The sequence below is a fragment of the Sorex fumeus genome, unplaced genomic scaffold (assembly GCF_029834395.1).
Source record: "Sorex fumeus unplaced genomic scaffold, SorFum_2.1 ptg000129l, whole genome shotgun sequence".
NCBI classification, from domain to species: domain Eukaryota; kingdom Metazoa; phylum Chordata; class Mammalia; order Eulipotyphla; family Soricidae; genus Sorex; species Sorex fumeus.
The window spans coordinates 9,949,706-9,963,227 of record NW_026606186.1 but is presented as its reverse complement, the minus strand read 5'-3'; the positions used below and the strand labels follow the sequence as shown (position 1 = coordinate 9,963,227).

The 13,522-nt window shown below is 38.4% G+C and overlaps 1 protein-coding gene across 1 annotated transcript in view; it reads right to left on the bottom strand.

The window, feature by feature from the left end:
- LOC130045816 (complement C5-like) overlaps nucleotides 1-13,522 on the bottom strand; it is a 106,977-nt gene that overhangs the window by 59,572 nt on the left and 33,883 nt on the right. The window contains exons 15-18 of the mRNA XM_056138699.1: nucleotides 12,787-12,916; nucleotides 8,787-8,849; nucleotides 6,455-6,652; nucleotides 3,107-3,197 (exon numbers count right to left, since the gene is read on the bottom strand). Of these exons, the coding sequence (XP_055994674.1) occupies nucleotides 3,107-3,197; nucleotides 6,455-6,652; nucleotides 8,787-8,849; nucleotides 12,787-12,916 (482 nt within the window). The remainder of the gene's footprint in view (nucleotides 1-3,106; nucleotides 3,198-6,454; nucleotides 6,653-8,786; nucleotides 8,850-12,786; nucleotides 12,917-13,522) is intronic.

Below are 13,522 nucleotides of genomic sequence, written 5' to 3'. Positions count from 1 at the left end.
TAAGGTCAAGCTTGTATGTTTACTATTGTATTCACAAGCAGTTGTTGTCCAAAAGCTTAGTATTAGGCATAGTGCTAAGTTCTGAATCTGTAGCACATAGGCTCCCAAGATTCTATAGTCTAATGGGAGAAATTGTTAAATAAATTATAACTAACTGTAGTAACTGTACCAACAAAGCTTTAAAAATTTTAGAGGTGGGGCCAGAGAGGTAGCTCAAATTGTAGAGTGCTTGTCTAGTATGTTCAAGGTCCTTTGCTCAATCCCTAGTGCTAATTCTCTTATCCCAGTACTACATGGTCTTTTTTTTCTTTTTGGGTCACACCCGGTCAGAAATCACTCCTGGAGGTACTTGGGGGACCACATGAGATGCCAGGGACCAAACTCTGGGCAGGCTGCATGCAAGGCAAATGCCCTCCCCGCTAACTATTGCTCCAGCCCCCCAAGTACTACATGATAGTACCAGTGCTTACTGGGCCAAAAAGTGACCAAATGTTCCTCCAGCATTATTATGGATAGTTTCTATAAAATATTTAGAGATGGTATACACTGTATATATACACATATACACAGCACCTGGCCCAGACAAGATCAGACCTGAACACCTGAAGAACTTACCATCAGTACTCATCAATACATTAGCTCGACTCTTCACACGCTACCTGTCTGAATGCAAGGTTCCATCCCAATGGAAAACCAGCAAGACTGCACTACTATACAAGAAAGGAGACATCCACGACATTGGCAACTATCGCCCAATCTGCCTATTGTCTGTCATCTACAAACTATTCACTCGAGTCATCCTGAATAGGATTAGCAGAACACTAGATGAAGGACAACCATGTGAACAAGCTGGATTCCGAAAAGGATTCAGTACCATTGACCATATCCACACAATAACCAAGCTCATTGAGGTATCTCGGGAGTTCAAGATGCCGCTCTGTCTAACGTTCATTGATTTAAAGAAGGCCTTTGATTCTGTTGAGACGGAAGCGGTCATGGAAGCCCTAGCCAATCAGGGCGTACAAACTCAATACATCAGGATCCTTCGTGAGCTCTATTGCGGATTCACTACCAAGATCTCACCATTCTACAAAGAAGTAATCATCCATATCAAGAGAGGGGTTCGGCAGGGTGATACCATTTCACCAAAACTCTTCAGTGCCACCCTCGAGAACATCATGCGACGACTAGAATGGGAAAACATGGGAGTGAAGATAGATGGTCGGCAACTACACCACCTCCGCTTTGCTGATGACATCGTTCTAATAACACCAAACATCAGCCAAGCGGCACAAATGCTTGCGGACTTTGACCGTGAGTGTGGAAAGGTCGGACTACAGCTGAATCTTACGAAGACAATGTTTATGAGAAACAGCCTTGTTCCTGACGCTCCATTCGCTCTCAACGGAACCACCATCTCCGAATGCAACAGTTATATATACTTAGGTCGAGAAATCAACATGATGAATGACCTGGCACCTGAGTTACGCAGGAGGAAGAGAGCGGCTTGGAATGCCTTCAAGAGCATTGAAGAAATAACTAAAAGGACAAAGAACCTCCAGCTACGAGCACATCTCTTTGATTCCACTATTCTTCCTGCATTAACATATGCCTCAGAGACCTGGACCCTACGAAAACAGGATGAGAACACTATTCGGGTCTCTCAAAGAGGAATCGAAAGAACTATGCTTGGAATATCACGATTCACTCAAATGAGAGATAGAATCCGGAGTTCTGATCTTCGTCAACGCTCAAGAATCAGGGACGCTGTCTCATTTGCCAAGACATCAAAAATCAGATGGGCTGGACATGTAATGAGGTTTACAGACAACCGCTGGACTAGAGCCATTACTGATTGGATTCCACGAGACATCAAAAGATCACGTGGACGCCCACCTATAAGATGGTCAGACTTCTTCGTCAAGACCCTAAATGATCGGTTTGAGGCTCTACATGTTCCTAAAATGAACAGATACCATTGGGCTACGCTAGCACGCAACCGGGATGAATGGAGACGTTACTGGCACCCGCTCGAATAAATCGATGAATAACGGGGATTAAGTGATTAAGTGAAGTGATACACTGACTTAACACATTAATTTTAATGCCTCTATACCTGAACTCTATACCAGATCCTATACCAGGTTGAGACTACAAAACAGAAATCTGAACTGAGTTATTGTCTTAGAAGTAGTTGCATTTTACTGTAAAAGACAGATAAAAATGGCATCGTACTACTAGGATAGACTCGAAGCAAGGTAAATTGGCCAGGGTAATTGATCCCATCATTAGAGACAGTAAGAGACAGTGGAAGGAATACCTACAAGCAGTGCTAACTAGGGAGTAATGGCAGCTGAAATGCTAATATTGCGGAGAAAGAATTAAAAGGGAACAGAGTAGGAATGAAGAGGCCATAGAAGATTATTGCCAGTATCTGCTTGACTGCTTTTGGAGAGTCAGTGCTTTGAGACCTTGGAACTATTAATTATTGCATTTAGTGCCTAGTATAGAGTGGCAATTTCATAAGTATGTGTTGAATAAGAAAATAAAACTCTTTTTTTGTCCTCCTTCTCCTCTTCCTATTCTCCACTTTTCTCCCCCTCTTTTACTGTCTCCTAACCCTCCTCCTCCTCCTCCTCCTCCTCCTCCTCCTCCTCCTCCTCCTTCTCCTCTTTCTCCTCCTCATCCTCCTTCTCCTCCTCTCCTCTTCTTCTTCTTCCTCTTCCTTTCCTCATTCACTTTCCACCCTGCTCCTTCTTCTCTCTACCTCTTCCTTCTTCTAGGTTTGTTTTATAATACAGAAATTACAGGATAGAAACCACGGCTTTAATGCAAGGCACACAGTTGTACTCAACCTATTACTGAAGTTGAGTGATAGTAAATGTAATACGATACTCCTCCAAAAGGTAATCCTGATCTGGGACCAATTATTACAACGAAACACACATTAAAAATGTAACGCTAACTAGAATTAAATTTGACCAATTGGTGGTATCATATTAACTCTTAAATAAACTACTGGAGAATGGGTAGTTTTCAGAATTTTGGCCAGAGTAGTTATATTTTCCCACATTTTTTTCAGAGAAATATCAAAGAAGTATAATACCTTTGGAAGATGTGATGAACTTCCCATAACCAGCTTTCCGGAAAATAACTCCTTATTTCTGGCTTGGTTACTGATAACATGGCCTTTATGTCTTGGGGAAAAAAGCATATTCAATTATGGAAAAAATAATATAGATTCTACTTTTAGCCACTTAAAAATATGGAGCTTAATTTGCAACTTAAGAATTTTCTGAAAGGTCAATGAAGTGAACAGAAAATAGTTTAGTGATTTCATAATAGAACTCTAAGGGTCTAAAGGATTTCTGCATGAATAACATTGAAAAAACAAAGCATAAAAATAATCTCTGATTTGTTTTTTTAATGTTTGCTTAATGTTTCGTGTTCTTGAGATTATAGATAACATTATCTAGAAAGATATTTGCATGTTTATAATTATAAAAATTATGTTTAGATGATAAAATAAGGAGGTTTTGTGTTATTTTCTACCCTAACTCAACTCTATTTATATGTATTTCAATTAATTTTTTTTTTCTGGGAGCTGAAGAGATAGCACAGCTCCTAGGGCCCTTGTTTTGAATGTGGTCAGCCCAGGTTCAGTCCCCAATATCCCATATGGTCCCGTGAGCCTGCCAGGAGTCCCTGAGCACTACTGAGTGTGGCCCAACATCTAAAAATTTTTTTCTGAGCCTCTCAAGTGGGTAGTTAGGGAGCCTGGGGGACACTCGCAACCACTCCGTGTCAGTTGGGCAGGCAGTTCAATGCCAGGGCTTGAGACTGCTGGGGATCAATAGTCCTGGAGGTGAGGGTCCTTAAGGGCCATAACTAGTGCCTCTTGGAGGTCTCTGGGACAACAGCTAGTGATGCTTGGGTGTATTAATTTGATTTTTAACTTAAAACATTTATTAAGGTGCATATTTACAATATTGTTCATGATGATTTCCCATATGCATATTTCCAAAATTGGTCATTAATTTTAATAAAATCAAACAGAACATTGCTCCCCATCTAAGATGTACTAATAAGGACTGGAGTTAGTCTTCAGCCTAAAAATACCAATTAAAATTTATGTAACAGGGGCCAGAGTGATAGCACAGTGGGTTTGCCTTGCATGCGGCTGAGCCCATTCAATTCCCGCCATCCCATAGACATATACATCCCCCCGAGGCACCACCAGAAGTAATTCCTGAGTGCAGAGCCAGAAGTAACCCCTGAGTATCCCAAAAAGTAAATTAAAAATTTATGTAACAACAGTTTTTCTACATTAGTACCTAAGTGATCCAGGACTGTGACCCTTGAGAGAAGTGAGGCATGAAATGAACCCTAACATTGTACTGGTTTGCTTCTTTGGAGGCATCTTAGAGGGCAGGGAGAGAAGTTATACAGCTGGGAGTCTGGGAAGCTGAGGTCTTTGGGATAAGGAGTAGAGTCCAGAGAGGGGAACTGCAGACCCCAAGTTCCATGCAACTGATGCCAAACCAGATGACGAAAACATTGCTCGAAAAAGTGGCCAATAAAAACAGATTACTAAGTTGCTCAAAGGGATACTTTGGAATCAGCAAAACTATGAAAACAAACCAAATATGTTTAATAACACAATTTTGGTAAATATCCACGAAAATTATACTTGCAGAGAAAAAAAACTAATTTAAATGGCTCTTGGTAAGTAAACAGGTGGTTAATCAGGAGCCGTTATTATATTTTTTTCTCATAACTATCTACTTCTTGTTTTAATATTACATATGCATGAAATGAAAGTCTTGAAAGTTCTGAAAACATGTTAATAAGAGTTCTGTAAGTTCTGAAAACATACGTTGGGGTGGTTGAAATTGAAATAAGATTTCTATTTTTATCTAATTATGCTTAATCTGAAGTTAAATTTAGAAATACTTTTCTATACTTGATAAATACATGCATAAATGACTTTTGAAGAGCTGTATTTTATGGGACCATAGAATTTTAGAATTCGAAGGCAAGCTAGCGAGTTCATTGGTCCACCTCTTTACTTTAAAATAAGTCTGAGCCAAGGACCAAACACAATGACCTCTTAGTATATGTATTTCAAATCATAATGCCCAAAATTAGAGAGAGAGTAAGAAGGATTGTACCTATCACAGAGGCAGGGAGTGGGGTGAGGTGGGGGTGGTGGGTGGGACACTGGTAACAATGGTAATGGAAAATGTGCACTGGTGGAGGGATGGGTGATCGAGCATTATTTGACTGAAAGGCAATCATATAAGTTTGTAACTGCATCTCACAGTGAGCCAATAAAACTTCTTAAAAAAAAGTCTGAGGATTAGAGTGGATCAATAATCATTCAACTTCAGGTAATGAATTGATTTTCCACTTGCTCTATTTTGACTCCAGAGTTGTGTATTCTTCTTTGTATGACACATACCTCTTTAGATAGTAAAAAGGATTGTTGATCTATTTTAGGGATCACACTCCATGGTGTTTGGGGACATGCAATACTGGGGAGACAAGTTCTAGTCCAAACACATGTCATGTGTGTACGAGACTCTGGATTTGTGCTCTACCACCTGTGCTATTAGCCCTTCCCCAATGACTGATTATTGTCCAATTCCCTTCCCATTGCTGCTTTTGTTGTTGCGGTGACTGGTGGGGACTGGGATAACTGGCTGAGGCTGGGTGCTGGAGGGCCTCAAACACACTTGATTGTGGTGCTCACCATCTGGTTATGGTGCTCTTTATGACTTTGTGCTCAGTTGTGGTGATTGGTGATTGTGTGTTTTCTGGTTGTGCTCACTGGGGGTCATTGTGGTGTTCACACACAAGCTTGCTGAGGGGAAGGTGCTCCTGGCTGCAGTGCTCACACATTTTCGGTTGTGGTACTTGCAAGGGATTGCACATTTTTTTGAAGCTGAAGTACTAGCATACACTAGAGATCACTCACTCCATTGGTGGCACTAGGAGTCCTGTATCCAAAGCTGCTTGGACCTTGTGCAATGCATGTAGGTGGAACCAGGGATTGAACTCATTACTTTAGGCTTGTATGGCAGGTCATTTTAGTCACTGAGTCATCTTCTAGACCCCTGGCTACCATTATTTAGAAAATGGGCTAAAGCCCATTAGTGTCATCTATTCTACCTTATTTTAAATATATCATAAATACTTCATTTTTTTTGGCTTTTTGGGTCACACTCAGTGATGCTCAGGGGTTACTCCTGGCTCTGCACTCAGGAATTACTCCTGGTGGTGCTTGGGGTACCATTTGGGATGCTGAGGATCGAACCTGAGTCGACCGCAAGCAAGGCGAATGCCCTAGCCTGCTGTATAATCGCTCTGGCCCCAATACTGGCTCCCTTCGCAGCATAAAAGATACAAAATTATACACACCGGGCAGAATTTGCATAGAAAATGCCAAACTTACGCTGTCTTCCCAGTTGAAGAATTCTGTGAGATGCTGTGGCACGATGTTGGAGCGCAATCTTACAGCATGCACTAAAAGCCGTGACGCACTTGTGGCCAAGCTTAATCCGAGAAGCCCGCTTCTCACAGCTTTCATCATCATTATAAATAGCTCCATCATAACAACATTTCTTCACCTTCTCGTGTAAGTATTTAGCAGCTGAAATAGTAATAATACAAATCTCATTAACTATGTCACTGTCACTGTCCTCCCGTTGTTCATCGATTTGCTTGCGCTGTAGCATTGTGAGACTTGTTATTGTGTTTGGCATATAAAATACATCACGAATAGCTCGCCAGGCTTTGCCAAGCGGGTGAGATACTCTTGGTAGCTTGCCAGGCTTTCCAAGAGGGGTGGAGGAATTGAGCTCGCATCGGCCCTGTCGGCCGCGTGCAAGGCAAACACCCTACCCGCTGTGCTATCGGTCCAGCCCAGTTAATACATTAACTATGTATTGAGCGTTGATATCTAAGGTTTAAAAAGGATCTCTAGGAACGCTTGGTTTCTCTTAAATGTTACCCCCTTCCCATGGCTAGTGTCTCACCAGCAAGCCTTTGCTTCTTTTATTTTTAATTTGATTATGATTCTGTGATTCACAATACTAATAATGATGGTTTTCTGGGCACATAATTGCAATACATCCATCACCCATATAACCACTTCCCTCTGGACCCTAGTCCCCTTCTTTTCAAATACTCTCCCCCAAATTCAGTTGTGTGGATCAGTTTTTCTGTTGTGTTTCAGCCTGTCACCCTTTGTTACTAACTTGATGAGTTTCTTTAAGTCTCACCTATTAAGTCCCACAGGGAGACTAACTAGTCTATGTCTGTCCCTTTCCTGCTGACTGACTTCAGTCAGCACGAGTTCCATCTATGTTGTGGTAAATTGTATGATTTTTGTTATTTCTTGGCATTGTATAGTATTTCATTGTGTATAAATACCATAACGTCTTGATCTGTTCATTTGTAGTTGGACATTCTCATATATATTCTCCTAAATTAATGTTTTTGTATTTTGAGGATAGATGCCAATAGTATCCTTTTAAAATTAGTTCATGAATAGGTAAAGTATAGTCTCAGTTCACTGTAATACATATTAATTAAAAAGGCTTTCTACAATTAATCCAAATACCAACTTTTAAAACTGTCAACTTTATTTCAGTACACTTTGAACAAAAGAGTTAACTGCATGAGAAGCATTCAAATGTTGGAAGAAACTAGTATTATTAAAGTATTAATTTTTTCAGTTAATATCTTATGTCTTCATAAGATATCTTATGTTTTCAAACATTTCTTGCATATTATGGTTTGTAGATTTTCACTAATGTGGCACATTTCCTCTTGACAAGTGCTTAATCAATATTTCTCTCTTCATGTTATTAGCACTTAGAGCAAAATTTAGAAATTAAATAACTCACACGCAAACTAAAGAAATTATTATATTGCAGTAGTTATGGGTACTAACAGAATTCAACTCCCTGGTTCCTGGTTTAATGGTTTATTGTAACATCAGCAACAATCAGATCTCCATTTAAGTAATTATCTAAAACACCCTTTAGATGTATTTAGATTATTTACAATAAATATTTTATTTTCCTCTCAATTGTTTTATAATGGAAGATGATTTTTAATTACCATATAATAAATTTAGCATTCTTTAATGAAAAAATTCCTATTAGACTTATTTTCTAAGTAATAATACAACTTCTTTTTATATAAAAAAATTTTAGGTATACCTCAAAGTTAATCAAATAATTTTGTCAGAATAAAATGAAAGGCTATGTTTGACATGGTGCCGGAGTGATAGTACAGCGGGTAGGGCGTTTACCTTGCGGGTGCCCCACCTGGGTTCAATCTCCAGCATTCCATACGGTCCCCCAAGCACTGCCAGGAGTAATTCCTGGGTGCAGAGCTAGGAGTAACTCCTGAACATCTTTAGGTGTGACTCCAAAAGCCGAAGAAACAAAAGCAAAAACTAAAACAGCCCCCAAGACAAAACCCAACAACATAAATTGTTTGATGACGTTTGTAAAAGAAAAATCTTGGGACAAATTACAGTGTATATTTTAGATTTTAAGTAAAAAAAAAGATTTATTTCACCAGGATGAAGGTTATAGAAAATAAACTCTAGATTTATTTGGATTAATCTCTCTTAGAAAGACAAGTTAGATATCTGCGCATATCTTTCTCTTTTATCCTTATCTTTCAGTTAGGGGAAATGAATGTTTAATTTTCTCCTGATTTTTAAAAATATTGGCCAAACACTTTACACCACAGGAAACTTTTCAGAATACCTTCTTCTTTTATTTTCTCATCCAGAGTTCTTCTTGGCCTGAGAATTTCTTTACAAGGTTCATCTGTTTAAAAAAAGGAAAATATAAAGACAAAGATTAAAATATCAAAAATAAATGTTCTGTGAATATAAGACTACTATAATCACCCATACACAAATTGCATAATCTAGAAGAACTGGACAATCAAACAACTTCCCCTTACCAAATCAGGAATAAATATAGATTGAAAAGACCAATAACTAGTATTAAAATCAAAATAGCAATCAAAAGTCTCCCTAAAAGTACAAGACTGGGAGTAAATGGCTCCACAAGTGAATTCAAAGCTTTCAAAGAATATTATCTTCTCAAACTCTCAAAAAAAATCAGAACAGTGGTGAGGAATACTCCCAAATACATTTGATGAGGCCAATATCACTCTAATTCCTAAGCTATAAAGGATAACTCACAGAAAAGAAAATGACAGACTGATATCTCTGACGAACACAGTGACAAAAATCTTCAACAGAATCTTGGCATGTTTAGACAAAAATAGAAATCTTATTTCAATCTCAACCACCACAACGTATGTTTCCCTCATAAAATATCATAAGTATCTTTCAACCAACAAGCCTAAAATTTTTAATGGAAACGTGAAAAACCCCAAATAGCCAAAAAAAAAAATCCTGAAAGGAAAGAAGAAAAAAAGGGCAACATCATGATTCCTGTTTTTAAACTATACTACAAAGCAGCAGTAATCAAAAAAGCACAGTATTGGAACAAATACAGTCACACAGACCAATGAAATAGAAGGATAGAGTGCCCAGAAACAAATTAACACATATGAACATCTAATAAATGACGAAGGAGACAACAGCACATATTGGAGAAATAAATGACTCTCCAACAAATGGTGCTGGAAAATATGGAATGCCACATGCAAAAAAATAAAACTAGATGAATTTTAGTACCAGAGGCAACAATTATTTTAAAATGTATGAAACACTTGAAAATTAGATCTTAATGGGTAAAGTACATAGAAGAAACCTGAAAGATACACTCCAGGATTCAATATTAGATATTTATCTGGAGATTCTAGTAGCAAGAGGAATTAGAAAATAGTAATGGGACTACACTATATTAATGAACTTTCACACAAAGAAAGAAGCTATCATGTAAACAAAAATCATTCCACCAAAGTGGAAAAGATATTTGGAAAAGGTTATAATCTACCAAACGGTTGATAATAAAGAAGGCATGTATAATTCATACAACTTTAACCAAAAAAACAAGTGGCTCAATAAAAAGATGGTCAAAGACATAAATACTTCTTCAAAAATATCTGAAACACGTGAAAATATACTTATTAATGTGGAAGTGCAAATAAAAAATCACAATGAGATATCACCTCATACCTATGAGAATGGCCAAAAAATATTGGAAATAACAAATGCTAACAAGAATATGCAGGAAAGAAGAACTCTGGTATTGTGTTAGGAATGTAAATTGGTATAGACTATTGTAAGTGTTATGAAGATTCCTTAAAAATGAAAATGGAAATTCCATATGACCCAGCATTACAACTCCTAGGCATAGATCTGAAGAATATGAAAACACTAATCTGAAGTGCATAGCAGCATTATTTACACTAGTCAAAACACTAAATAAAGCTAAATTCTCATAGACAGTGAGTGCATAAAGATGTGCTGTACATTCAATGAAATCTTCTCCGCCATTCAAAAAAGATGTAAAGTAAAAGTAAAGTAAAGGCCCTCCCGTTGATCATCGATTTGCTCGAGCGGGCCCAGTAACGTCTCCATTGGAGACTTTGTTGTTACTGTGTCTGGCATATCGAATACTCTCGGTAGCTTGCCGGGCTCTCCGAGAGGGGCGGAGGAATAGAACTCGGGTCGGCCATGTTGGCTGCGTGCAAGGCAGACGCCCTACCCGCTGTGCTATCGCTCATCAAAAAAGATGAGACTCTATAAAATTTAGGACAAATTGGCTGGAATTTGAAATGACTCTGCAAAGAAAAGAAATTAAAAACAAATATGCAATAGTTTTATGCATATGTCAAATATAAATAAATAAAGTAAATATACTTACAGAAAAAGTAACTATTGGACTCAGTAAATTGCGGAATGGAGAAATCTATCACTTGTGGTGGGATGGTACTGGGTTTTTGGTAATGGGTGCATTATGTGTTCCACATATATAAACTAACCCTGATGCTTTGTATATATTGTAAACCAATCATGATTAAATAATAAAAGGTAAAGGTAAAGGCAAAGGCCTTCCTGTTGATCGTTGATTTGCTCGAGCGGGCCCAGTAACGTCTCCATTGGAGACTTTGTTGTTACTGTGTCTGGCATATAAATACTCTCGGTAGCTTGCCGGGCTCTCCGAGAGGGGCGGAGGAATCGAACTCGGGTCGGTCATGTTGGCCACTTGTAAGGCGAACGCCCTACCCGCTGTAAAGTCCATGAAAATATTTATTTATTTAATTTTTGTGTTTTGGGTCACACCCGGCGATGCTCAGGGGTTACTCCTAGCTCTGCACTCAGGAATCACTCCTGGCGGTACTCAGGGGACCATATAGGATGCTGGGAATCGAACCTGGGTCGGCCATGTGCAAGGCAAACATCCTACCTGCTGTGCTGTCGCTCCAGCCTCCAAAAGTCCATGAAAATATTAAGGTGTTTAAAACACTGCCAGGGCTGGAGTGCTAGCACAGTGGTAGGGTGTTTGCCTTGCGCGTAGCCAGCCTGGCTGAGCAGGGTTCGATTCCTCCGCCCCCCTCAGAGAGCCTGGCAAGCTACCGAGCATATGTCGCCTGCATGGCAAAGCCTGGCAAGCTACCCGTGATGTATTCAATATGCCAAATACAGTAACAAGTCTCACAATGGAGACGTTACTGGGCCCATTCGAGCAAATTGATGAACAGTGGGAGGACCATGACCATGACCAAAACACTTTCAAGTCTGCTTTCCACTAAGCATCTTGCATTATATATCCTAATATGATTTACCTTACAGAAGCTCATGACCTAGGGCCATATCCCTTGACATGCTTGATGTGCATTTTTATTCAAATCTTGCCACCTTTTAAATCCACTTATTGCAGAGATATATCTAAGAATTTTAAGAAAAAGTTTTTGTTGCACATATTATTTTTATTGCTTGTTCTTTGTGATACGTTATCCAAAATAATATCATCAAGGATGTTGTAAACAATTTTAAAACAATAGAAAAAAGATCATTTACTTGTGGTCCTTGCATTTAAAAGCCCAGTTGTAGGCTTGCTCGTCAAGCCTGTGTTCTCCCTCGTAAACACATCTTACTTGCTTGTCTCTGTTTTTCGCTTGATTATTTCCATTCTGGAGAAGCCTGTGTTCTCTCTTTAATACACACTTCTTTTGCCCTCCCTCTCCCCTCACCTCTTTCTAAATAAATTTCAATAAAAACTATTATGCTTCAAAAAAATAAAATAAATAAAATCTCGGTGTAAATATTGGGACAAGATGTTTAAACAAGTTTGTAAGAATGTGCAATGATGTACTATTGTATTTCTTATAAGTATTTCTAATTCCTTACACTCTTCCCCTGTTAAAGAAGACAATGATTAATTTTGTATGGGGAAGAAGATTTGTAGAGGACATCAGTTACACTACCTGTTTAGGTTACTAAAAAGGAAAGCAGTCTTGATAAAGAAAGTCCCAAAGGTACAAAATAGCATAGTTCCACCTACAAATTATACTGTACAGTTAAAAGACAAGATAAGGTAGCACAGGATAAGATAGCTGGAGAGATAGGGGGAAAGATCCTTCATGAAGGCTTTGGAAACAGCATTAAAGAATGTCATTTATCTAAAAGTCAAACAATAATTTCAACCATAGTCCATTATAAGTGTTGGTTTAGAAAATATTCTGGAGAAGAGTTTAAAAAACAAAGTCTGAGAAGCACATGATCACTATAAACTTGAGCAACCAATTTGAAAAATGCACTGAAAATGCTGAGAATGTTACCATTTTCGTGGATGTTATCTGCATTTGCATTGGTGATAAAAGTGAGTCCTGCCAGATGGAAAACATCTGCATTGTTGCGACCACCACCTGCTCCACAACCCAGGTCACTCCTGTCAAACTCTTGAAATACCTGTCCGGAAAGGCAAACCGTTGAGCAATCCAAGATGTATGAATCACTTCCAAGGAACCAGAAACTGGAGCTGTCACCTGATTGGAACACCCTTTGACATACACAAGCCACTTATCTATCAAGTGGTTAAAGACCACATTTCCCAGCTTCATTCCTTTTTAGCTTGACCCTTTCTATTTACAATAATATGACTCTTCAAAATTTTGTCAAGAACTCAATCTTAAACTTTGATGAGGAAATTGTTTAGAAATTGATTGGCACATTGTGTTCTGTACTTCAAGTACAAGTGATGACCAATATAGCATTCAAATAAAACAATAAATGAATGCATGGATGAGTGAATTAAATTTTTAAGTGGAAGACAATGAAAAGTATAATATCTTGTGTTTGAGGGAAGAGGGTTCACAATTTCAAGTGGACAAAAATTATTTGGGGGAGGGGGTTATTTCGCCTTTAATTTGACCACAAATGCTTTCTTTATACTTGCTATTAACTATATAGTTAATTTTGTTATTTTATTCAAAGAAATTAAACTTACAAATAGCAGAACATAGGAAAGGTAAATGAGAACTTCAGGGAATTTAATTATTGTTCAAATTCTTCTGC